Source organism: Cervus canadensis, chromosome 18 (assembly GCF_019320065.1).
Source record: "Cervus canadensis isolate Bull #8, Minnesota chromosome 18, ASM1932006v1, whole genome shotgun sequence".
In the NCBI taxonomy this organism is placed as follows: domain Eukaryota; kingdom Metazoa; phylum Chordata; class Mammalia; order Artiodactyla; family Cervidae; genus Cervus; species Cervus canadensis.
The window spans coordinates 38,294,772-38,319,836 of record NC_057403.1 but is presented as its reverse complement, the minus strand read 5'-3'; the positions used below and the strand labels follow the sequence as shown (position 1 = coordinate 38,319,836).

The 25,065-nt window shown below is 48.1% G+C and overlaps 1 protein-coding gene across 2 annotated transcripts in view; it reads left to right on the top strand.

Moving 5' to 3' along the window:
* Positions 1-25,065, top strand: part of CDH5 (cadherin 5) — a 54,290-nt gene that overhangs the window by 17,247 nt on the left and 11,978 nt on the right. For both annotated transcript variants that reach the window (XM_043435722.1, XM_043435721.1), the window contains exons 2-7: positions 12,953-13,179; positions 19,537-19,825; positions 20,854-20,970; positions 21,844-22,008; positions 22,964-23,151; positions 24,408-24,658. In XM_043435722.1, the coding sequence (XP_043291657.1) occupies positions 12,976-13,179; positions 19,537-19,825; positions 20,854-20,970; positions 21,844-22,008; positions 22,964-23,151; positions 24,408-24,658 (1,214 nt within the window). In that variant the 5' untranslated portion in view covers positions 12,953-12,975. The remainder of the gene's footprint in view (positions 1-12,952; positions 13,180-19,536; positions 19,826-20,853; positions 20,971-21,843; positions 22,009-22,963; positions 23,152-24,407; positions 24,659-25,065) is intronic.

The following is a 25,065-nucleotide window of genomic DNA, read 5'->3' as shown; positions in this document are numbered from 1 at the left end:
AATCCCCCATCCCCAAGGCTGTTGTCAGGCAAGTTCCCGGGCTGCTTGGTGGGCATTTCTCAGCACAGACATCACTTCCAAACTCCTCAGTCCCTCTGCATATCTGTGGAACCCAAACCCAACTATCAACAGCCTAATCTCTCCGAAAACTTGTGAGAAACACCAAGAGACATGACTTCTGCTTACAGGAGAGGAAAGGGCTAAAATAAGCCTGACCCCAGCTGTGCGCTAACCGCACCTCCAGAGGTACAGCCAAGGGCAATTCTGTTTCCAGCTGTGGGTCCAACAAATCCTGCCGGCTGACTTCCTCTCCAACTGTAGGATGAACAGGAACAATTTCATGACCAACTCTTCCCCTCGGCACCCATTTAGGTAAATTTCTAACCGAAAAGGCAAAAGACAGAAATAGATGGGGCTTTTCAGAAGGAAAAGTCCCACAGGTCCCTCTGAGATTGGGTGTAAGAGAAGCTCAGGATTTAGGAAAAAAGACACATCTGCATGAGGGTTCCAGATGTACGACTTACAAGTTGTTATCTGAGCCTCACTTTCTTCCTCTGTGAAGTGGGGATGATAATTCCTACATGCTGGGGATAATGTAATGACTACATGAGATAGAATCTATGAAAGCTGGCATGGAGAACAGCTTCTTATTATTACTATTATTATTACCACTATTATGATGATGATTATTATTACATGATAGAGACAGAGTGCCATGAGGGGAAAACACTACTTGAGGTGAAAGGTAACCTAAGTTCGAATCTTGGCTCTAACACTTGCTGCTGTGTGACCCAGGAGGACTCCCTCTACCTCTCTGAGCTTCATCTGCAAAACAGGATTACTGACAACTCTCTCACAATTTGCAAGGTTTAAGTGAGACGAAGTTTCAGTATGCCACTGAGGAGGCTTTCAGGAATGATGCCCCTGGCAAAAAGGGCAGACCTGGGCAAGCACACCAGGGTCCAGCAGGGGAGTGAGATGGAGCACACAGTCCTCCTCTCCCAAGGGCCCCACCTCCAGGGTCCTGGCCCCTCACTCACTGCTCAGAGAGCTGAGCATGCAGAGCCCAGCAAGGGACACCCCAGTGACATGAGGTGACGCTACAGGAGCAAGCACCAGTCCTGGGTGCCAAGGGATTTCTCTCCAGGGCTCACAGCAGAGATTCCTCTTCTAGACACACAATAGGATCCAAGCAGCTTTTCTGCACATTCAGAGAACATTCCAGGGTTGGGGGTGAGCCAAAGCCACTGAGAGGATGATGTCTCCCGTGAGCCACGTGACTAGCCTATGACTAGCAGCCTCTGCTGTACTGAAGGCCAGTGTGGTTATTTGTCTGTTTGGCTGCTGCCTGCTGTCAGCCCCAGGACAACTACCCTATTCAAGAGGCTGCAACAAAGAGAAAACTGCGTCCTCTTCACTGTATCAGATGGAGTCCCAGCTGGAAACATCAGTTACCCCTGGCATTCCAAAGAAGAGATTTTATGAAGGAAACATAGAGCTGTGAGCTTAATCATGGGAACAAATGGGATGTTGAAGCCTGCAGAGACAGGAAGCAGGCCACCCCAGGACCCCCCAAGAGAGGAGGGTGTTTCCAGAACCCAGTGAGGGACTGATGGGAGTAACAGAGGCCAGCAGGATGGAGAGATGCAGCCACAGGAGGAAACAGGAGCCAGAGCAGAGAGCAGTGGGGAAGAAGTTCCTGACTTTCCTCCTATCCTCAAGACACCTGCCGCAGACCCTACCGGCCAAATATCTGAAGCTCAAGCCAGAAAGCCCAGGGTCAGTCCCCTTGACACAGGGCAGAGGTCAGGGGAGGGGCAGGGGGAGTGGATCCAGCAGGGTGGGAACCTGCAAAGCCCCTAGCCAAGTGACTAATAAGGAATGAAAGTGGCAAGCTGACTACTCAGTGGAGCAGAACAGAGCGTCAGCAAGGATTCATATATGCTTAGTTTCATTCTTACCTACTGTTTTGGCCATGTTATGATTTTTTTTCTTTTAATTCAGGCCTGAAAACAACCCTGAGAGGCAGACACTAGCGTTCCCATTGTACAGATAAGGAGACTGAGGCTCAGAGAGGTGAAGTGTCACGTGTACAGTCACACAATGACAATGCGACGCGACTGACATTCTCTAAACCATAGAGCCTGCCTGCAGTCACAACCATCACCCTGCTCCACGTCAGCCCACAGAGGAGAGAGCCATGTGCCATGCGTGACTGGGCCCTGGGGAGCAGGGAGGATGGAGACAGGGCAGGTGGAAAGCTCTTCTCCAGGAAGGGAAGGAAACTGTGATTTGAGCCCCACTGTGGGAACTGGTCCCCAGCCCTGGGACCAACCCCAGGCGATGATGTAGTGGAAGATGCCCATGGATGCAGGAGGTGCAGGGTGGAGACCAGAGATGGCTCCCCAGAGGAGTCTGTTTGGGCTCAATCCCGGATGACAAACTCACCAGACAGAGAAAAGAGGGAAGACCTGTGGGGCTATCCTGGGTCACTTCTCCTCCCTGGTCTCCTCCACATTCCAGCCTCCCAGCCTGAGCACCAGCCACACGACATGACTATCTGTAGCTGCTCCAGCCACGATTTCTCTCCCACTGCAGATGGGGTCTCTGCCAGGTCCCGGCCATGGGCACAGAGACGTCTCATAGCAACTCCAACCTGATACAGCCCACACAGACCTTGTGGCACGACCACCCACCCATCTTCCAAATCTCAGCAAAAGCCCTGCCCCGCAACTGCTCAGGCCAAAGACTGGGGAGGCGGCCTCGATTCTGCACTCCTTGGTCTGGGGCCCATATCTCTTCAAGCTCTGTTTTCCTCATCACATCTCCTTTTTTCTTGTTCTGATCTTCCTCCCTTCATCTTTTTAAGGATGCTGTGATTGTACTGGGTCTATCCAGGAAAACTTCCCTACCTCAGGGTCCTTAACTTGACCCTATCTGCTACAAGTCCTCTGCCATGGAAGGCAACTAGGGTGGGGGGACATGGACATCTTTTTTTTTTTTTTTTTTTTTTTTCCCATATTTATGTGGAGGCTAATACTTCAAACATTGCAGGGTTTTGTCATACATTGAAGAATCAGCCATGGAGTTACATGTATCCCCATCCCAATCCCCCTCCCATCTCCCTCTCCACCGATTCCTCTGGGTCTTCCCAGTGCACCAGGCCGGAGCACTTGTCTCATGCATCCCACCTGGGCTGGTGATCTGTTTTACCATAGATAGTATACATGCTGTTCTTTTGAAACATCCCACCCTCACCTTCTCCCACAGAGTTCAAAAGTCTGTTCTGTATTTCTGTGTCTCTTTTTCTGTTTTGCATAGAGGGTTATCGTTACCATCTTTCTAAATTCCATATATATGTGTTAGTATGCTGTAATGTTCTTTATCTTTCTGGCTTACTTCACTCTGTATAATGGGCTCCAGTTTCATCCATCTCATTAGAACTGATTCAATGAATTCTTTTTAACAGCTGAGTAATATTCCATGGTGTATATGTACCACAGCTTCCTTAGCCATTTGTCTGCGTGATGGCCATCTAGGTTGTTCCATTGTGCTTGGCTATTATAAACAGCTGCATGAACATTAGGGTGAAGTGTCTCTTTCAGATCTGTTTCCTCAGTGTTGTATTGCCCGAGTGGGATTGCTGGTCATATTGGCAGTTCTTTTCAGTTTTTTAAGAAACTCCACACTCTTCTCCATAGTAGCTAGTACTAGTGCATTCCCACCAACAGTGTCAGAGGGTTCCCTTTTCTCCACACCCCTCTCCAGCATTGATGCTTGTAGCTTTTGGGTAGCAGCCATCCTGACTGGGCGTGTAATGGTACCTCATTGTGGTTTGATTTGCATTTCTCTGTATGAGTGATGTTGAGCATCTTCATGTGTTTGTTTAGCATCTGTTGTCTTCTTGGAGAAATGTCTGTTTGTCTTTGGCCCATTTTTGATTGGGTCATTTATTTCTGGAATTAAGCTCAGGAGTTGCTTATATTTTTAGATTAATCCTTTGTCTGTTGCTTTCATTTGCTATTATTTTCTCCCAATCTGAGGGCTGTCGTTTTCACCTGCTTATTGTTTCCTTTGTTGTTCAAAAGCTTTTAAGTTTCATTGTCCCATTGTTTATTTTTGCTTATTCCCAATTATTTTGGGTTGGTGGTCAATAGAGGATCCTGCTAGTGATCATGTCAGAGAGTGTTTTGACTATGTTCTCCTCTAGGAGTTTTATAGTTTCTGTTCTTACATTTAGATCTTAATCCATTTTGAGTTTATTTTTGTGTATGGTGTTAGAAAGTGTTCTAGTTTCATTCTTTTACAAGTGGTTGACCAGCTTTCCCAGCACCACTTGTTAAAGAGGTTGTCTTTTTTCCATTGTATATCCTTGCCTCCTTTGTCAAAGATAAGGTGTCCATAGGTTCGTGGATTTATCTCTGGGCTTTCTATTCTGCTCCATTGATCTATATTTCTGTCTTTGTGCCAGTACCATACTGTCTTGATGACTGTGGCTTTGTAGTAGAGTCTGAAGTCAGGCAGGTTGATTCCTCCAGTTCCATTCTTCTTTCTCAAGATTACTTTGGCTATTCGAGGTTTTTTGTATTCCATACAAATTGTGAAATTATTTGTTCTAGTTCTGTGAAAAATACTGTTGGTAGCTTGATAGGGATTGCATTGAATCTATAGATTGCTTTGGGTAGAATAGCCATTTTGACAATATTGATTCTTCCAATCCATGAACACGGTATGTTTCTCCATCTGTTTGTGTCCTTCTTTGATTTCTTTCATCAGTGTTTTATAGTTTTCTATGTATAGGTCTTTTGTTTCTTTAGGTAGATAAACTTCTAAGTATTTTATTCTTTTTGTTGCAATGGTGAATGGTATTGTTTCCTTAATTTCACTTTCTGTTTTCTCATTGTTAGTGTATAGGAATGCAAGGGATTTCTGTGTGTTAATTTTATATCCTGCAACTTCACTATATTCGTTGATTAGCTCTAATAATTTTCTGGTAGAGTCTTTACGGTTTTCTATGTAGAGGATCATGTCATCTGCAAACAGCGAGAGTTTCACTTCTTCTTTTCCTATCTGGGTTCCTTTTACTTCTTTTTCTGCTCTGATTGCTGTGGCCAAAACTTCCAAAACTATGTTGAATAGTAGTGGTTAGAGTGGGCACCCTTGTCTTGTTCCTGATTTCAGGGGAAATGCTTTCAATTTTTCACCATTGAGGGTAATGCTTGCTGTGGGTTTGTCATATATAGCTTTTATTATGTTGAGGTATGTTCCTTCTATTCCTGCTTTCTGCAGAGTTTTAATCATAAATGGGTGTTGAATTTTGTCAAAGGCTTTCTCTGCATCTATTGAGATAATCATGTGGTTTTTATCTTTCAATTTGTTAATGTGGTGTATTACATTGATTGATTTGCGGATATTAAAGAATCCTTGCATTCCTGGGATAAAGCCCACTTGGTCATGGTGTATGATTTTTTTAATATGTTGTTGGATTCTGTTTGCTAGAATTTTGTTAAGGAATTTTTGCATCTATGTTCATCAGTGATATTGGCCTGTAGTTTCTTTTTTTGTGGCATCTTTGTCTGGTTTTGGAATTAGGGTGATGGTGGCCTCATAGAATGAGTTTGGAAGCTTACCTTCTTCTGCAATTTTCTGGAAGAGTTTGAGTAAGATAGGTGTTAGCACTTCTCTAAATTTTTGGTAGAATTCAGCTGTGAAGCCATCTGGTCCTGGGCTTTTGTTTGCTGGAAGATTTCTGATTACAGTTTCAATTTCCTTGCTTGTGATGGCTCTGTTAAGATCTTCTATTTCTTCCTGGTTCAGTTTTGGAAAGTTATACTTTTCTAAGAATTTGTCCATTTCATCCAAGTTGTCCATTTTATTGGCATAGAGCTGCTGGTAGTAGTCTCTTATGATCCTTTGTATTTCAGTGCTGTCTGTTGTGATCTCTCCATTTTCATTTCTAATTTTGTTAATTTGGCTATTCTCTCTCTGTTTCTTAACGAGTCTTGCTAATGGTTTGTCAATTTTGTTTATTTTTTCAAAAAACCAGCTTTTAGCTTTCTTGATTTTTGCTATGGTCTCTTTAGTTTCTTTTGCATTTATTTCTGCCCTAATTTTTAAGATTTCTTTCCCTCTACTAACCCTGGGGTTCTTCATTTCTTCCTTCTCTAGTTGCTTTAGGTGTAAAGTTAGGTTATTTATTTGGCTTTTTTCTTGTTTCTTGATGTAAGCCTGTAATGCCATGAACCTTCCCCTTATCACTGCTTTTACAGTGTCCCATAGGTTTTGGGTTGTTGTGTTTTCATTTTCACTCATTTCTATGCATATTTTGATTTCTTTTTTGATTTCTTCTATGATTTGTTGGTTATTCAGAAGCGTGTTATTTAGCCTCCATATGTTTGAATTTTTAACCATTTTTTTCCTGTAATTGAGATCTAATCTTACTGCACTGTGGTCAGAAAAGATGACTGGAATGATTTCCATTTTTTTGAATTTTCCAAGACTAGATTTATGGCCCAGGATGTGACCTATTCTGGAGAAGGTTCCGTGTGCACTTGAGAAAAAGGTGAAGTTGATTGTTTTGGGGTGAAATGTCCTATAGATATCAATTAGGTCTAGCTGGTCCATTGTGTCATTTAAGGTTTGTGTTTCCTTGTTAATTTTCTGTTTAGTTGATCTATCCATAGTTGTGAGTGGGGTATTAAAGTCTCCCACTATTATTGTTTTACTATTAATTTCCTCTTTCATACTCATTAGCGTTTGCCTTACATATTGCTGTGCTCCTATGTTGGGTGCATATATATTTACTATTGTTATATCTTCTTCTTGGATTGATCCTTTGATCATTATGTAGTGTCCTTCTTTGTCTCTTTTCACATCCTTTATTTGAAAGTCTATTTTATCTGATATGAGTATTGTGACTCCTGCTTTCTTTTGGTCTCCGTTTGTATGAAATATTTTTTTCCAGCCCTTCACTTTTAATCTGTATGTGTCTCTTGTTTTGAGGTGGGTCTCTTGTAGACAGCATATATAGGGGTCCTGTTTTTGTATCCATTCAGCCAGTCTTTGTCTTTTGGTTGGGGCATTCAACCCATTTACATTTAAGGTCATTATTGATAGGTGTGGTCCCGATGCCATTTACTTTGTTGTTTTGGGTTCACGTTTATACAACCTTTCTGCATTTCCTGTCTAGAGAAGATCCTTTAGCATTTGTTGAAGAGCTGGTTTGGTGGTGCTGAATTCTCTCAGCTTTGGCTTGTCTGTAAAGCTTTTGAATTCTCCTTCATATCTGAATGAGATCCTTGCTGGGTACAGTAATCTAGGTTGTAGGTTATTCTCTTTCATTACTTTAAGTATGTCCTGCCATTCCCTTCTGGCCTGGAGGGTTTCTATTGATAGATCAGCTGTTATCCTTATGGGAATCCCTTTGTGTGTTATTTGTTGTTCCTCCCTTGCTGCTTTTAATATTTGTTCTTTGTGTTTGATCTTTGTTAATTTGACTAATATGTGTCTTGGGGTGTTTCACCTTGGATTTATCCTGTTTGGGACTCTCTGGATTTCTTGGACTTGGGTGGCTATTTCCTTCCCCATTTTAGGGAAGTTTTCAGCTATTATCTCCTCGAGTATTTTCTCATGGCCTTTCTTTTTGTCTTCTTCTTCTGGGACTCCTATGATTCGAATGTTGGGGTGTTTCACATTGTCCCAGAGGTCCCTGAGGTTGGCCTCATTTCTTTTGATTCTTTTTTCTTTTTTCCTCTCTGCTTCATGTATTTCCACCATTTTATCTTCTACCTCACTTATCCTATCTTCTGTCTCCATTATTCTACTCTTGGTTCCCTCCAGAGTGTTTCTGAGCTCATTTATTGCATTATTCATTTTTACTGACTCTTTTTTATTTCTTCTAGGTCTTTATTAAACATTTCTTGCATCTTCTCAATCTTTGTCTCCAGGCTATTTATCTGTAACTTCATTTTGTTTTCAAGATTTTGGATCATTTTTATTATCATTATTCTAAATTCTTTTTCAGGTAGATTCCCTATCTCCTCCTCTTTTGTTCGACTTGGTGGGCATTTTTCATGTTCCTTTACCTGTTGGGTATTTCTCTGCCTTTTCATCTTGTTTAGACTGCTGTGTCTGGAGTGGGCTTTCTGTAATCTGGAGGTCTGTGGTTCCTTTTTACTGTGGAGGTTTTACCCAGTGGGTGGGGTTAGACAATTGGCTTGTCAAGGTTTCCTGGTTAGGGAAGCTTGCGTCGGTGTTCTGGTGCATGGAACTAGAAAAAAGAAGAGAAAAAGGGAAAAAAAACAAGAAAAAAATTTTTTCCCTAATTAAAAAAATCATAAAAATCTATGAAAATGAAAGTTAAGGAGTAATGGGGGAGTAATAGGGAATTTTAAATGAAAATAAAAGAGAAAAAAAAAGTTTTTAATTAAAAAAAAAAAAACTAAAAATATATCTAGGAATTTCTCTGGAGCTGTTGCAGTCAGTGTGGGTTCAGTTCAGTTTCAGATAGCTCCTTGTTCCCGCTTACACTTCTCGATATCTACAGGCCCCTTCCAGTGTAATCGGTGTTCTCTACAGGGATTTTAATCTGTTGCACCGGTCCCTTCTGAAGTGGTTCCCTTTGTTTATTTGGCTTCTGTTTGCCGGTCTCTTCAGTGCTACTTTCCGCCCTGACACAGGCAGGCGGAGGTGGACTCTTATTCAGGTTGCTAGTTCCATTGCGCTGTGGGGAGGGACTGGCGCTGCTTTCCCCGTCTACGTTGCTCAGGCTCCCGGCTGCTCTATATTGAGCGTGCCCTGCGCTGCGCGCAGTTCCAGCCCTCGGGTGTTCCACAAAAGCGCGGACTCGGCTGCGCCGCGTTCTGTGCCCTCCCCGCCCGAGCGGCTCAGGCAGCCAGGAGCTCGACGGGCGCACTCTCCCTGGGTGCGGCGCGCCTTCTCCCCTCCGCAGTCCCAGCCTCAGCTTCCGCCAGCGCCAGTCAGGTGCGTGTGCTTTCTCCCCTCCGCGTCTCCAGCCCAAGTCCCCACCCGCGCCAGTCGGGTGCGTGCACCCTGTGTCTCGCCGCGACCCTCCCGGCGGATGTTGACCATCCAGAATCTCAGGAAGTCTTTGGTTAGAAACTGGAGGCCCCTTTGCAGTGTGGTAGGGGATGCGGTCCTTTGGGCCGAGCCTGCCCCTTTCCCCTCCCCCCTGCCTCCTGCCTCCGGCGGGGCTGGGCCAGTCCACAGCCTGCGAGCTCTTCTCTGGACTTGCTCAGAGCCTTTGTTCTGCGAACGGCCGACAGTGTGTTCGGGCCGGTTAATTTTCTCTCTCTCTCTTGCTATCCCACAGTTTAAGTTGGTAACTCACAAAGGCTCCCTCTGACTGTCCTCAGGGCACTCAGGCCCGGTCCTTACCCTAAGCAATGCCGCCCGCTCCTCTCCGTTCCGCCCACACTTGCTGGTGGCGGATGCGGGCGTCTGTGGTACTTTTCTGCTGGGAGTTGCTTTTAGGCATGTAATCTGTGGGTTTTATTTATTCTTCCCCTCCCAGTTAGGTTGCCCTCCCAGATTCAAAAACTTCCCCCAGACCCACCAGCACAAGGGTTTCCTGGTGTTTGGAAACTTCCTCTATTAAGACTCCCTTCCCGGGACGGATCTCCGTCCTTAGCTCTTTTGTCTCTCCTTTTATCTTTTATATTTTGTCCTACCTCCTTTCGAAGACAATGGGCTGCTTTTCTGGGCGCCTGATGACCTCAGCTAGAGATCAGAAGTTGTTTTGTGAAGTTTGCTCTGTGTTCAATTGTTCTTTTGATGAATTTGTAGGGGAGAAAGTGGTCTCCCCATCCTATTCCTCCGCCATCTTGGCTCCTCCGACATGGACATCTTTGAGGGGTCATCATTCAGCCTACCATCCTGACCCGGTCACCTCTTCTGGAGCCCTCACAAATTGCTCATTTCTATCTGACCCAAGGGCTTTCTCTTTTGTTTCTTCAGACAAAGGAACCATTTTTTTCTACCTTGGGGCCTTTGCACTTGCTGGTCCTTCTGCCAGGGATATCCTCCCTTCCCCTGGTATTCCAAGGGCTGACACTCCGATGTTGGCCCAGTAGTCATCTCTCTTGAGAGGCCTTCCCTGGCCTTGGGAGTCTCAGCCAGCTGCCCCCTCGCCCTCTGCTGTGCCTCCCAGCGTAATTCCCTGAGGACCTCTGATCAGCAGCTGATGCTTTTCCTCATGTCCTTATTTTCCTGGGGTCCCCACGACAGTGTGCACTCCCCAAGGACACGTCCTGTCTTTCCTGCTCACTGCTGCCACTAACGCTGAGCACACAGCAGAGGCTCCGTTCATGTTCCCTCTGGGCTCGGCCTCGGGACCTAGTCCTGCCCTGGGGCCTGAGAATTCTCTCTTCCCCTTTCTCAATTTCACTTCTGTGTGTTTCACTTTTTTATTTTTTTAGAAAAAAACTTTTTCTTTTATATTGGAGTATGGCTGGTTAACAATGTTCTGATAGTTTCAGGCGGACAGCAGAGCGACTCAGCCATATGTATACACGTATTCATTTTCCCCCAAACTCCCCTCCCATCCAGGCTGCCACATAACATTGAACAGAGTTCCCTGTGCTATACAGTAGGTCCTTGTTGGTAATCCATCTTATTTATTTTTGATTTTATTTAGTTACTTAGGCTGTGCTGGGTCTTTGTTGCTGCACGGGCTTTTCTCCAGTTGCAGCGCACGGGCTTCTCATTGCGGTGGCTTCTCTTGTTGCTGAACATGGGCGCTAGGGCGCAGGGCTTCAGTGGTTCTGGTTCCTGGGCTCCAGAGCGCAGGCTCAATAGTTGTGGCACATGGGCTGAGTTGCTCCGCGGCATGTGGGATCCTCCCAGATCAGGGATTGAACCGGTGTCTCCTGCCTCGGCAGGCAGATTCTTTACCACTGAGCCACCAGGAAAGTCCGGTAATCCATTTTAAACATAGCAGTGTGTATACGTCAGTCCCAAACTCCCTAACTATCCCTTCCCCCCCCCCCCACCCTTTCCTACTTTTTCATTCTTGAGTCACTTCTCACTTGAGGGATGCAGAAAGCAGTAAGACATGCAGGTCATTTCCAGGCAAAGAAGGAAATGACCTATCAGGCCTGAACCCCGTGAGGCTGGCCAGGGGTCACAGCTGCACTGCCTCTGAGTTAGGACAGCTTCCTGGCAGGACTCTCAGCTCCCCGTGCCTTTGTTCACTGCCCTCCTCCTGCCTGGAGCAGCTGCCCTTCTCACAGCCCACCTCAAAGGGCATCAGATCCCTTTCGGTTCAACCGCCTCATTTAGGACTGAGGAAATGAACCCAAAAGCCTTCCCAGGCACATGGCACTTGCTCTCCAGGCACTGTCCCACCCCAGCCCTGCAAGCCCTCTTCCTCCCGGGCCTTCAGCAGGGGCCACAGGGATGCTGGGTGCTAAGATCAGCAGGCCCAGGAGCCAGTCTACAGACACCCTCAGCCATCACGGAGGACAGCCTGGCGCCACTGTCTCAGAGAAAATGTTACTAGAGTTTAGAAACTTCCTGTGCTGTGCAGAATCCAGCCCCTCCCTCCAGCCAGGGCAGGAGACGGCCAGGGTGGTGGCCTCCCACCCAGCACCCAGTGGGTCCCTCCCTCTCTCCAGATGAGAGCCCTGGTTCTCCCATGCAGCACCCCTCTTCCTCTGAACCTTCCCAGGAGCCACAGGTCAGTCACACGGGGCCCAGCATGGGTATAGGCTGAGGGGTCAGGGCTGAGAGGGCACAGTGACACCCTCCATGGGACAGTGAGAAAATCCCCCTTCCTTTTGGAACTCAGGGTGAAGCCAGGCCCTCTCTCTGTGTGACCCCAGATTCCTCATCCAGGGTGATCCCACACCCCAAGGGTTGCCTTCAATGGGATCTTGTGCTTAAAAGGACCTCGTCCTGAGTTTCATGTTCTTCCGTCTCTGTCCTTAAATTCTTAATAATTTTTGTAAAAAGGACCCCATGTTTCCACTGTGTACTGGACCCCATACACTATGAAGCTGGTCCTGTAAGCCCAGCCTCTCAACACTCCCATCCCACCCCACCCCTGCTCTCGTGACAGCTCCTAAGCTGATCACCAACTGTGAGCTCCGGGTCTGGTGAGGGCCTGACCCTCTGGGTTAAGACATCCAGCTTTCTTAAGAGCCTTCTGAAGACAGCATCAAAGCAGCGCTGCCACAGGGGTTCTTGGGCCGGCCGGGGGGCATATTTGCTCAGACAAGCCTTTAAATCCCACCCCACAGCAGGTGCTAGGACAAGAGAAAGCAGAAAGAAAAAGCAGATACTTTGGGGCCAGGCCAACTCAGTTTGAGTCTGACTCTGCAGCTTAGAGTCTGGGTGAGCTGGGAAATGTTACTAAACCTCTTTTCCTCAGCTTATCTATAAAGTGAGGGCTATACATACCCACCTCCAGGGTTATTGGGAGGATTAAGTGAGATAACACATATAAAGTTGATATTTATCATTCTGGTGACATTTTAATTTTTTTATGACATTTATTGATAAATGTTGGCTGTTGAGGTCAGACAACTGGGCTCTAGGCTCAGTCCCACCATTGACTCCAGTGTGAACATCACATGTCTGTGCCTCAGGTTTCCCACATGTGAAATGAGGATAAGCTGGGTGTCCCCTGCACAAGGCTCCGAGAGCTCTCGCTCACATCAGCATCACCCTCTCCTCCAGAAAATCTCCCCTACAGCTCTCCTTTGGGCTCCCCGTCACCCACGCTTGCTTCCCCACCAGCACATGCGACCCTTAAGAAGGAGTTGTTTCCATGTCCGCCCTCCCCTCTTGGACTGGGAGCTCTGTGGGGGCAGGAACAGGCTCTGGTTCTGCTGGTCTGAGCAGAGAGTGGAGGACGAAGGGTTAAACAGTTCAGTGCTCCCTCAGAGATGCTCGCACCCCACGCGACCTGATGGCGTCTCCCCTCTTCCCTCAGACCCAGCCTTCCCTCCTGGGAAGATGCAGGTACTCGTGATGCTGCTGGCCACAGGGGCCACCTACTACCTGGGCCTGCTGGCAGCAGCTGCAGCAGCCGTCAACCCTGGCCGACCCGACACCCCTGGCTCGCTGCCCGCTCACCGGCGCCAGAAGAGAGACTGGATCTGGAATCAGATGCACATCGACGAAGAGAGAAATGACTCGCTGCCCCATTACGTGGGCAAGGTAAGCCTCGGGCCCTGGAGCAGGAGAGGCCTTGGCGGCAGGCAGCCCACAGCGCTGGTGGTGATGGGAAAGACTCTGATGGGGTGGTGGTGGTGGTAGGGTTGGAGATGATGGCTGTGAGGGTGGTGGTCATGGTGGGAGAGACAGTGGAGCTGGTGGAGGCAGTGACTAGGAGAAACGAGGCAAGGAGAAAGCGGTGTGGTGGTGGTGATTGGGAAGGGGAAGGTGGTGGGGGCGATGATGATGATCGTGGAGGTGATGGTGGTAGTGGAGATGACGGTGGTGGTGGAAGTAATGGTGCGCACAAGGGTTCGTTCTTCTCCCAGCCTTTGGTCTGTGACCCGAATACCACCCCATGCACAGCTGAGGAGGCCAGTGTAGTCTGAGGGCTCAGGGCTTAGGGTGGGACCAGTCAAGGCTGCTTTAAATCTGCCCATCTGAGAGGTCTTCAGGACCTGAGCAGACATCTACAAAATTGTGCAGGTGACAAAGCTCATCATCCAGGCCACAGCTTGCCATCTCTAGTCGAGGCCTTTGAGCTCCTCAAAACCCCTTTTCTCTCAGGCCATCCACTCCCCAGATTCTAAGACAGCCGTAACAAGGTGCCTGACCCAAGCCTGCCCTCCAGGGCAGGATCTATGACTCTAACCCTCACTTCATCCCTTTGCAAACACGTCCATCCTCAGTCACCTTCCCAGGGCTTGGAGCTACACTGAGTAACTAGTGAACTATCTTCCTGTGTCAAAGGACTGCTGATGTCAAAACCACTCCATTGAAAGGAAAGGCTCCAGTGGTGGAATTTCACACGTGACAACAGGGAGATGGGTTAGGTATTCCAAGAGTTTTCACTGAGGAGAAAAACTCCATTCAAGTGCTTTAAAATCTCACCATGTCAGTTTCCTGGAAGCTAAGCAGGGTCAGCTAAAGAAAGATCAGTGCCCTGGTGAGAGGAGGGGTGGTCCCAAGCACAGACCGGGCTCTAGAAGACAATGTGGGGCAAAGACAGAGCTACTCACCCTCACAGAGCTTGTGATTTAAAACAGGGGTTGGCCACATATCAACCAGTGAAGTTAGGACACTCCCTCACACCACACTCAAAATGATTTATTACAGACTTAAATATAAGACATGACACCATAAAACTCCAAGAAAGAGCACATAGGCAAAACATTCTCTGACATAAATCACAGCAATGTTTTCTTAGGTCAGTCTCCCAAGGCAAAAAAAATAAAAGCAAAAATAAATAAAAGGGACCTAATCAAACTTACAAGCTTTTGTGCAGCAAAGGAAACCATAAACAAAAAGACAACATAGAAACTGGGAGAAAATATCTGCAAAAGATGTGACAGACAGGGGCTTAATTTCCCAAATACATAAACAGCTCATATAGCTCAATATTAAAAACAAAAACAAAAAACCAAGCCAATCAAAAAATAGGCAGACGACCTAAGTAGACACTTCTCCAAAGAAGACATAAAGATAGCCAACAGGCACATGAAAAGATACCCAATATTGCTAATTATTAGACAAATACAAATCAAAACTATACCTCATACCAGTCAGAATGGTCATCAGCAAAAAGTCTACAAACAATAAATGCTGGAAATGGTGTGGGGAAAAGGGAACCTTCCTATACTGTAACTGGGAATGTAAAATGGTGCAACCAGTATGGAGAACAGCATGGAGGTTCCTTGAAAAGCTAAAAACAGAGTTACTCTCTGAGCCAACAATCCCACTTTTGGGCATATATCCAGAAAATATGACAACTCTATTTCAAAAAAATACATCCAACCCAAAGTTCACAGCAGCACTGTTTGCAATAGCCAAGACATGGAAGCAACCTAACTGTCCATCAACAGATGGATAAAGAAGATGTGGAGGTATGCATGTATATGTGTGTGTGTGTGTGTGTGTGTGCGCGCGTACCATAAAAAGAATGAAACACTGCCATTTGCAGCAACATGGACAGACCTAGAGGTGAGCAGACTACGTGAAGTCACACAGAGCAAGACAAATATCATATGACATCACTTATATGTTAAATCTAAAAACATGATATAAATGAACTTAATTACAAAACAGAAACAGACTTACATGGAAAACAAACTTATGATTACCAAAGGGGAAAGAGGGGAGGAATAAATTAGGGGTTTGGGGTGAGCAGATACAAGCTATCATATATAAAACAGACAAACAGCAAAGTCCTACTGTATAGCACAAGGAACTATATTCAGTAGTTTGTGATAACCTATAATGGAAAAGAATCTGAAAATGTGTGTGTATATATATATTGTGTGTATATATATATATCACTCTGCTAAACACTAGAAAGTAACACAACATTGTAAATCAGCTATATTTCAATTAAACAAATACATACATAAATAGGGTCTGAGGGAACTGCCCCACCACATGGTTTTGAAAGTGAAGTTGTGGTTGCCTTCATGCTACAATGGCAGATTTGAGTAATTGTCCAAAGACCATATGACCCACAAAGTCAAAAATTTTTACTATCTGGCCCTTCACAGGAACAGTTTGCCCACCCTGGTCTAGAAGGGCAGCATGTATTAGACAAAGAGCCTCAAACATGCCAGATGGGGCTCCCGGTGATTATAGAGAAACAGGCCAGAAAGGATCTTTAAATGGGGGAGGGTTCAGTCTGGCCCTGGTACCAGAAACGCCCCAGAAGGTGGCAGTGAGGGCCAGCTTGGGAATCTCCACTCCCAGCCCTGCCCAAGGCCAACTCCCTGGGCCCAGGCCTCCTCTGGCCATAAAGAATGGCTAGGAAATTTAGATCTTTTAGTCTGCCTTCAGAGGGGAAGAAGTTTGCCCCAGGGTCACACAGTGAAACCAGAAAAACCCCAGGAAAGCGTAGGGCTCCTGACTTCCCACACTAGAGGAAAATGTCATCAGACCACCTACTCCTCCCCATTGGGATGACTGGGCCATGAATCAGCTTCCAAAGAGAATGGCTGCCCCCAAGGAATACCGTTGAGCTGAGTCAGGAACAGTCAGCAGAAAGCGGGGCTACGAGCAGCCCTGACAGACTCGGAACAGCTCGCCTGATGTTCTTTGCCCAGCAGGAAGAGCGTCAGGCCTGCTAGTCACCTGCCACCACACGCACTTGGCACCTGGTATGGGGCAGGGGGTGGGAGGGAGCCCCGTGCAATCCTCACTCTGGGAAGCAGCAAGGCTGCCCGGAAAAGGCAAGGACAGGGCTCCAGGGCTCACCTCCTCGCTCCAAAGACATCATCTGAGGGAAGGAAGTCCCTGTTTATCAAAATCAGAGCCACGGAGCCTTTGTTTACAGAGCTGTTTGCTGGACAATGGGAATGAGACCTGAGCGGCCTTCTGAATTCACAAATATGGGTCAGCATAGCTTTTGGCATTGAGAGGTTACATCCAAATATAGTGATAATTTTTAAAAGGGGAAGGCCCCCCAAAACCTATAACCTCAGTCTGTTTAATCATGAGCAAAACAAACTCTAGTAGGGGGGCATCTGACAGAACACCCAAGCAGCAGTCCTCAGAACTCTCAAGGTCATCAAAAACAAGAAGAGTCTCATAGAGAAAATAAGCTTCTGTTACCAAAGAGGAAAGTGTGGTAGGTGTGGGGGAGATGACTTAGGAGTTGGGGATTAACATCTACACATCAACATATATAAAACAAGTAAACAACAAAGACCTACTGTATAGCAACAGGGAACCATACTTAACATCTTGTAAAAACCTACAATGGAAAATAATCTGAAAAAGAAAATGTATGTATGTATAACTGAATCACTCTGCTGTACACTTGAAACTAACACAACAGTGTAAATTAACTATGCTTCAATTAAAAAAAAAAAAAAAAAAAGGACAGTCTGAGAAACTATCCCAGCCTAGAGGAATTTAAAGAAACATAACAACCATTAATAGATGTAATGTGGTATCCTAGGTGGGATCGTAGAACAGAAAAAGCACATGAGGTAAAAGCTAAGGAAATCTGCCCAAACTATAGACTTTAGTTAATGATAATGTATAAACACTGGTCCATTCATTACAACAAATGTAGCATACTAATGTAAGATGTTAACAACAGGGAAACGGGTAGCAGGACGTATGGGAATCCTCTGTACTATCATCTCAGTTTTTCCATAAATCTAAAACTGTTCTAATATATAAAGTCTGCCTAAGAAAATTTGGAGGGAAGGAAAACAGAAACTTACCTTCACAGGATATCTTTTTTAATGCTATTGATTTGATAATATTGAGAAATTTTTACCAAAGTTGTTTAAGTATGAGTCGGATACAAAATGACAACTAGAAGAAAAAAAAAAAAGCGCAATCTAAAAGTTGAGAGTCCTATTTTATTTGGTGGACATTCTGAGGACTTCAAGCCTGGGAGACAGGACTCTCACATCCCTCTAAGGGACGTCTGCAAAGAGGCAAGGTGGGGAGCCAGGGTATACAAGAGCTTTTGCAACAAAGGTCAGGTAGTTGGAACTTCAAAAGATCACTGTTAATTAAAGAAAAACAGACATCTCAAAGAACTGAGCCCTTTTTCCACGTATGAGAAGATGCCAAGGTCAGGGTTCACTGAAACCATTCCTTTGATGCACAGCTCAGCTCTCTGGGGTCAGTATCCTGTGCTTTCTCATCCTGAGTCTCCTCGGGTGCACCATCTGCTGGGAGGCGGGGTAGGGGGAGTTGTAAGGTGATGGCTTGATGGCTGTAACATCCCTTGTTTACTAATATGGCAGCCAACATTTTTTCCATTGCCACAATCTTAGAATTCCAATGACATATCCAAGCAGACTCACGCCCCCCTGGCTACCTTTCCCTACCTGGGTCCTAATGCACCCACGCAGCCAGGTTTGGAATGACCATCCTATCCTAACCTTGAGTAACTCACAGGGCCCCACACTGCCCCTCCTCCTTGATCCCCACTGTCTCCTGCCCAGGTCACAGGCTCCAGAGCAGTGCACCACTTCTTGCCTCCAGTCCATCCATTCATCACATGTCCTGGCTGCTGGGTTTTGGGGCCTCCCCATGAACCACCTGCCCCCTGCACACTGTGCTCTAAGATGCTTCACCACCTCTAGCTACAGCCCCGCTTCTCCCTCTCTCTGCCCCCCAAAGGGAAGGAGCCTCCCTCCAAGTTCCCCCTTCCTCACCTCTGAGACTCTTCTCTAGAAGCCTTGTCATCCGGCTTCTCATCTACCACCCTAACACTGCTCTCCCCCAGGGCTTGGATGACTGCATCGTTGCTAAGCCTGAGGATGCTTTCCAGACCTCATGGGACTTCACTGTGCCCATCTTGATGCCACCTCTTCTGTCCTGAGATCCCTCTCTCTCTCCGGTCCTCCTCCAGCCTTTCTGATGTGACACCTTCACTCAAGGCTCTCATTCCAACTGACCCTTAAATGCTGCCCATCCTCAAAACCTCAGCCTCTGCAGCTTCAAACCAGGTTCTGAGAGCAAGAACACGGTCTGCACTATCTCTGTGCTCCCAGGCTGGCACTTCGTAGGGATTTGATGATTTTTTTTTTTCTTTCATTGAATTGAACTCTGTTTTTTGAACATCCTAACCATCCATTAGAGAAGCATTCAAGATGTATGAAATATCATTTGTTTATGCTCCTAAGAATTTCTAAGATTCTATCAATGAAATGCTCAGCAATTCTAACCTTCTAATATCCTTTAACATGTGGCTCTAGCATGAGTAACAACTAGCATTTATTGACAGCCTGAGCAAATTCCTTCACACACATTATTTGCCAAATCTTATTCCTAAGGACACTAATAACACGTGTTACAAAGGAAAAGGATTCAGTGGTCTAACAAGTATGGGAAATCCTGAGTTAAACAAAGCTCACTTGAGTTCTTTTCTGCAGGACTACACATTGAAAATACTCAAGAGGAGAACATTGTTTTTTTCAAGAAGAGAACATTTTATATATCGTCCCAAAACTAAATGGCAGGGGCCCAGTGATGGGCTGATAAACAGTTGACAACTGGCTTTTGAAGGGAAAAGACCCTGTTTATAGCATTTGCCAATTTCCTTGGTGTAAACACTTTCCCCACATCTTGTTTCAAGCTACCAACTTGAAGGCAGAGTTGGAAAGAGATGCGCATCGACACACCATTAGTATTTCCATGATTAGACAGGATCAACATAAAAACTCAAGAACATGGTGAAATGTAGTAAAATTATTAGGAAGCAAAAAATGTTGAGTACATTACCTTCATTTTTAATACAGTTCATTTAATTGTAAGCTTATATAATTGATTTTTCAACAATCCCATACACTCACACAGGCACACACACACAGACGGCACTGCTGTCTCCAGCTCACGGCGCCTCTCCTCCCATAGATTAAATCGAGTGTGAACCGCAAAAATGCCGAGTACCAGCTCAGAGGAGAGTCTGCCGGCAAGGTCTTCCGGGTCGACGAGCACACAGGGGATGTGTATGCCTTAGAGAGGCTGGACAGGGAGAAGATCTCCGAGTACCACCTCACTGCCCTCGTGGTGGACAAGGGCACCAAGAAGAACCTGGAGTCTCCTTCTAGCTTCACCATCAAAGTTCATGATGTCAACGATAACTGGCCTGTGTTCACCCACCGGGTGTTCAATGCCTCCGTGCCCGAGATGTCAGGGATAGGTATGTGCCTGGTCTGTCCCTCTCCCTCTCCCCTTGCACATCCCTGATCCAGAGGCACCTCTCCCATCAGCAGCTTCACTGCCTGGAACAGGATTCAGTGAGTTCCAAGCAGTGATGGGGATGCATGTAGTGCCAATTTCTGTGACCTGAAAGGAACGCTGGTCCCTAAAGACTAAACTCTGACCTGGCCCCAGACAGAGCCCTGATTGTCACACACACCACACACACACACACACACACACACACCACACACACATCCCCACACACACACACACTCCACACATACCCACACACACACCACACATACACACACACACATCTTGTTACTCTTTGAAGGCAACCCCACCTACTGCTCTGACTCTCAGGGCTGGCATGCCGAGAGCATAGACTTCACACATGAAGGAGGCCAACTCTGCAACCAAGATAAGGAATCACCATTAGGGTCCATGCAGGAGTCGGGGTAGGGGGGCGCAGTGGAGAGGGACACAGCCTCATCCCCAGGTATATCACCAGCCTAGACCCTAGGCCACCAGAGGAGACTGTTTCTTCCTCAATTCTACTCCCAGCCTCCAGGGGATGCAAGAAAAGAGCTCCCATCCCCACCCGTTAGTCCAGGCTCTCTGGCCAGGGCTCAAGACCAGACGTTCTTGTTGAGCCTGGGGAGCCTGGAGTTCAAGGGGAAAGAGATGTGACCCCCAAGTCTTTTGAGGCCCTTCCTATTCTCTTGTTCTCATGCTTCTGGGAGCAAAAAAAAAAACAGCTCTTCCTCTGTTTCTCCCCATGACACCAGACACTCACCCCTCCCTCACTTCCCCCATAAATGAAAACCACCTGTTCTCTTCACCCTTCACGTCTGACTGGGCTGGGCCTCCGGCACTGCCAGCCCTTCAGTGCCAGGCAGGCTCCTCAGAAAACAGGACCTGGGGGAGGGGGTTCGGGGAACAGCCTGAGCCCCATCTGCCCTCACCTGGGAACGGGGCGAGGGGCTGGCAGTCACAAGGCAGCAACCCCGGATTCTCTCCTGGCAGGGACCTCGGTCATCCAGGTGACTGCAGTGGATGCAGACGACCCCACGGTGGCAGACCACACCTCTGTCGTGTACCAGCTCACGAAGGGAAAAGAAAACTTCGACATCCGTGGTCCTGGTCTGTGTGACTAGCCCCCCCAGGCAGCACTGGCTGGGAGGGGGTGGAGGTGCAGGCACAGAGGGAAGCCCAGTCTGATAGGTGTCACCAACCACTGACGCACACTTTCCTGCAGATGCGGTCGGTCCCACGTGTCAAGACAAGGGGGCTGGGGAGGGCAGGAGGAGGCAGACATGAATTCAGGACGTGAATTCAAGTTGAGGGGACAAAAATCCAGATGCAAGCAGTGATGCGAGAGGCGGACAAGAATGCTTGTTGGCAGCTCTGGCTATGGAACCACACAGATCTGGTTTCCAGCCCCATCTCTGCTGCTCACTGCTTCTAAAGACCTTGGGCAAATCAACCAACCACTGAGCACTGGCGAGTCCTCATGGTGAAAACCGGGAAGGTTATATGCATGCACCTCATACAGGAGCTGTGAAGTCTGAATTAGATGACGTATAAAGAGCATGTGGCTCGTTGTCACTAGCCATCCCATGTGACCTAAAAAACTGTACGGACTGAGTCTTGGGAGAAAGACAGAAGTCCAAGAGGTCAGGCCTGGGGCATGCCACCATCCAGAACAATGGCAAATACACAGTACAACCTACGCTGCACCGAGGCCCAACCCATGACAGCACTCTGCTCAGTCTGAGCCTAGATGTGGCCTCAGGCTCTTTCTCAGCCCATAGTGGACCAAAGTGCTTGTGTGGCTTTGGCCTAGCAGTGCAGGGTGTGGAGATGGGTGGTGGATCTCGCCTGGCTCTTGGCCCTGGCTGCACAGGGAAGTCACCCAGGAGCTCTGAAGTCACGGCTCTCTGAGTAGTGTCTGGGCATCCGTATTTTTTAAAAGCTCCCCAGGTAACATGGTTCCTGACAGGACACATTTTGCAGGACTCATTGTCACCATGAACAAAAACCTGGACCGAGAGATGCAGGACAAGTACGAGGTTGTGGTGGAAGCAGAAGATGCCCAGGGCCGCCGGGGGGAGTCAGGCACAGCCACCGTGTTCATCACTCTGCAGGACGTCAACGACAACTTCCCCATCTTCACCCAGAGTGAGCCCCTCTCCCTGGGCCCTGGCGGGGCCGGGGCGGGGAGCTCTCAGGGAGGAGCCTGGCGTCCATTTACCTCTCCCTCCACCCCAGAGTGGGCCTACATCAGAGATGCCTTCCCAGTACTCCCCGTCTCTGCACATACTCCCAAGGCTGCACACCTGGCCTGCCAGGACGCCCTCCTGGGCCATCAGCAGGTCACACTCCCTGCTGTGTGTCCAGGACGCCCTCCTGGGCCATCAGCAGGTCACACTCCCTGCTGTGTGTCCAGGATGCCCTCCTGGGCCATCAGCAGGTCACACTCCCTGCTGTGTGTCCAGGACGCCCTCCTGGGCCATCAGCAGGTCACACTCCCTGCTGTGTGTCATGTACCCAGAGTCCCACTACCAGACAGGACCAGTTTCACCTCAGGAAAACCCATGAGCCGGGGAGCCAGGGTTCAGCAGAGCACCAGAGCCAGGGCTGGGCCCTGACCCACCCACAGACTGATTCTCCCCACAGGAAAATGTCCAACAAGAGCTCTTCCCATGCGCTGGGTCGGCTGGGGAGGAAGGTCAGATAGATGGCTCATCACCTGCACCTCCAAGGCTGATGTCACTCAGAGGCTCAGCCACTGCAAGAACAGGCCAGTTTACCCTAAAACAACCTCACTGTATACAGTGAAAGCTCCTCAAAGGCAGGGCTTCTCTCTCTTGGCAGCTGACAGATCCCCTAGCAAAGTGCCTGACATACAGGAGGTGCTTAATAACTACCTGTCAGATGGATGAAGGGATGAAAGGACAGATAGAATGGAACCTCTGTGCCTTGGGACCCAAAATTCCAGAGGAATTACTATTACTACTGCTGCTCCTTTATTGTGACCGTTTCCTGTATCAAAATATCCTGGGATAGTATATGTGACAATTACCTTGTCTGTCTCATTAACCCAGTGCCCTTTGGGGCGCCCCTTTTGCATCAGCCAGGTACACGTTTTCTGTGCCAGAAGACATCCGTGTGGGCAGCCCCCTGGGCTCTCTGTTTGTTGAGGACCCAGACGAGCCCCAAAACCGGAAGACCAAGTACAGCTTCGTGCAGGGCGCATACAGGGACACCTTCACCATCGAGACGGACCCCACCCACAACGAGGGCATCATCAAGCCCATAAAGGTTCGCAGGCCTGCAGCAGGGGCATCAGATGGGGGGCTGGGGGCTCCTGGCATGCTCAGGACTCAGCCAGGGGCTGCTCCCGGGCCAGAGGCCACCAAAGGTCCACATCTGGGCCAGTGTGGAGCAGGCCATGTGCTCGTGGATCTTGTGACCCTGGAGCTGGGACATGGAGCCACAAGAGAAGGGTCAGTCCCTTGGGCTGGGCTACCCCAGAACCAGACCTTGAGGCAAAGACTTAGGTGTATACAGCTTATCTGGGGGGGTGATCTCAGGAAGCCTCAGGAGCCGTGAGATGGAAAAAGGAGGAGAGTTAATACAGGCTCCTTAGTGAGCAGGTACTCACTGTGGGCGAGTGGGGCACGGTCACACTGAGACATCTGGGCGACTGTGTGGAATAAACTTCTGAGTCGCAGCAGTTGTGGGCTGCCTGAGGGTTCCTGGGGGCTCACTTCCTGGCACTTTCTGATCTGCCCTGGGCGCCGCCAGGAGAGCCCTGGTAGATTACAGGTGCTTGTGGCCAAAAGCCGTCAGTGCGTAAGGAAACAGTGAACACCATGGGGATGGGGTGCCCACTGGCAGTGGCTGGTGTAGAGAGAGCAGTCAAACCAGCTGAATCTAGAAGAGGAGAGGTCTGCCAGGGGCACAAACTGCCTTCAGGATGGCCATGCTGAGGACTAGGGGGCCCAGGCCAGGGATCACCTCCTCAGAGGGGACACTCAAACCCATGTCCCTGAGCCAGACCGCTCCTCCAGCAGACCTCTCTGGAGTCCCTCTCTGATCCAGCCCTGTGCTGGGAACTGGATATACCCAGGGGAGTTGGACAGCCTCCATGGTACCAAGGCTCTCGGCCAGTAGGGAGAACACACACACACCAAAGGGGACCCAGGCAGGGAGCAAAACTACCTGCGTCAGGAGGGGCAGGAACAGGCTCTATGAGGACGTCTGGTTACGTTCGGACAGGCTCCTTGATGGGGTGAGGAGGAGTGTGGCAAGCAGGCAAGAGACTTGAGCAAAGGCACACAGAAAAGGCACGGCTTTGAGGAGCTGTGGGAAGAACCACTAGCCTGTACTCCCCTTATAGCAAGAGTATGGATGATCCGCTTGGTGTCCCCAGTACTCAGAATAGAGCCAAGGTCAGGACAAAGCTGAAGACAGCCAGGCCACAGGCCCCTCATCTGTTTAACAGGTGTCATCCCAGCACTACCTTGCAGGGCCTGGTTCAGAGAAGGAGCTCACCACACTGTTTTCTCCCACAGCCCCTGGACTATGAACGCATCCAGCAATACAGCTTCACCATCGAGGCCACGGACCCCACCATTGACCTCCGCTACCTGGGCAGCACCTCCCCCAAGAACATCGCCCGTGTCATTATCAACGTCACAGACGTGGACGAGCCTCCCATCTTCCAGCAGCCTTTTTACCACTTCCAGCTGCAGGAGAACCAGAAGAAGCCTCTGATTGGCTCAGTGCTGGCCAAGGACCCTGACGCTGCTCAACGGGACATCAGGTAAGGGGGTGGAGGTCATGAGAATGGTGATGATCATGACCACACCTTGGCACCGAGGTTCTTACAATCAGCTGGGCTGAGCCCAGGATGCCAAGGGGGAAACTGGCTCCTCACAGCACGGACACTGGGTGTGGGCAAGGGCAGGACAAGAAGCCCAAGCTCTTCCACTAACCCACGTGGCCAGGTATAATCTTGTCCCACCCAGGTACCCACCTAGCACAGTCCTGGCCATTTCAGCTGCCCATTGTCTGCTCTACCTTGAAGGGGAAGTACAGGTTCCCACAGGTCCCATCTGGGGAGATCTGACAGTTAAGAGGACAACCAACTTGACATACGTGAAACCCCTTCACTAAATATGTTTCATTACAAGTGTCTTCCCAAAACCACAAAAGGGGAAAGTTCATTTC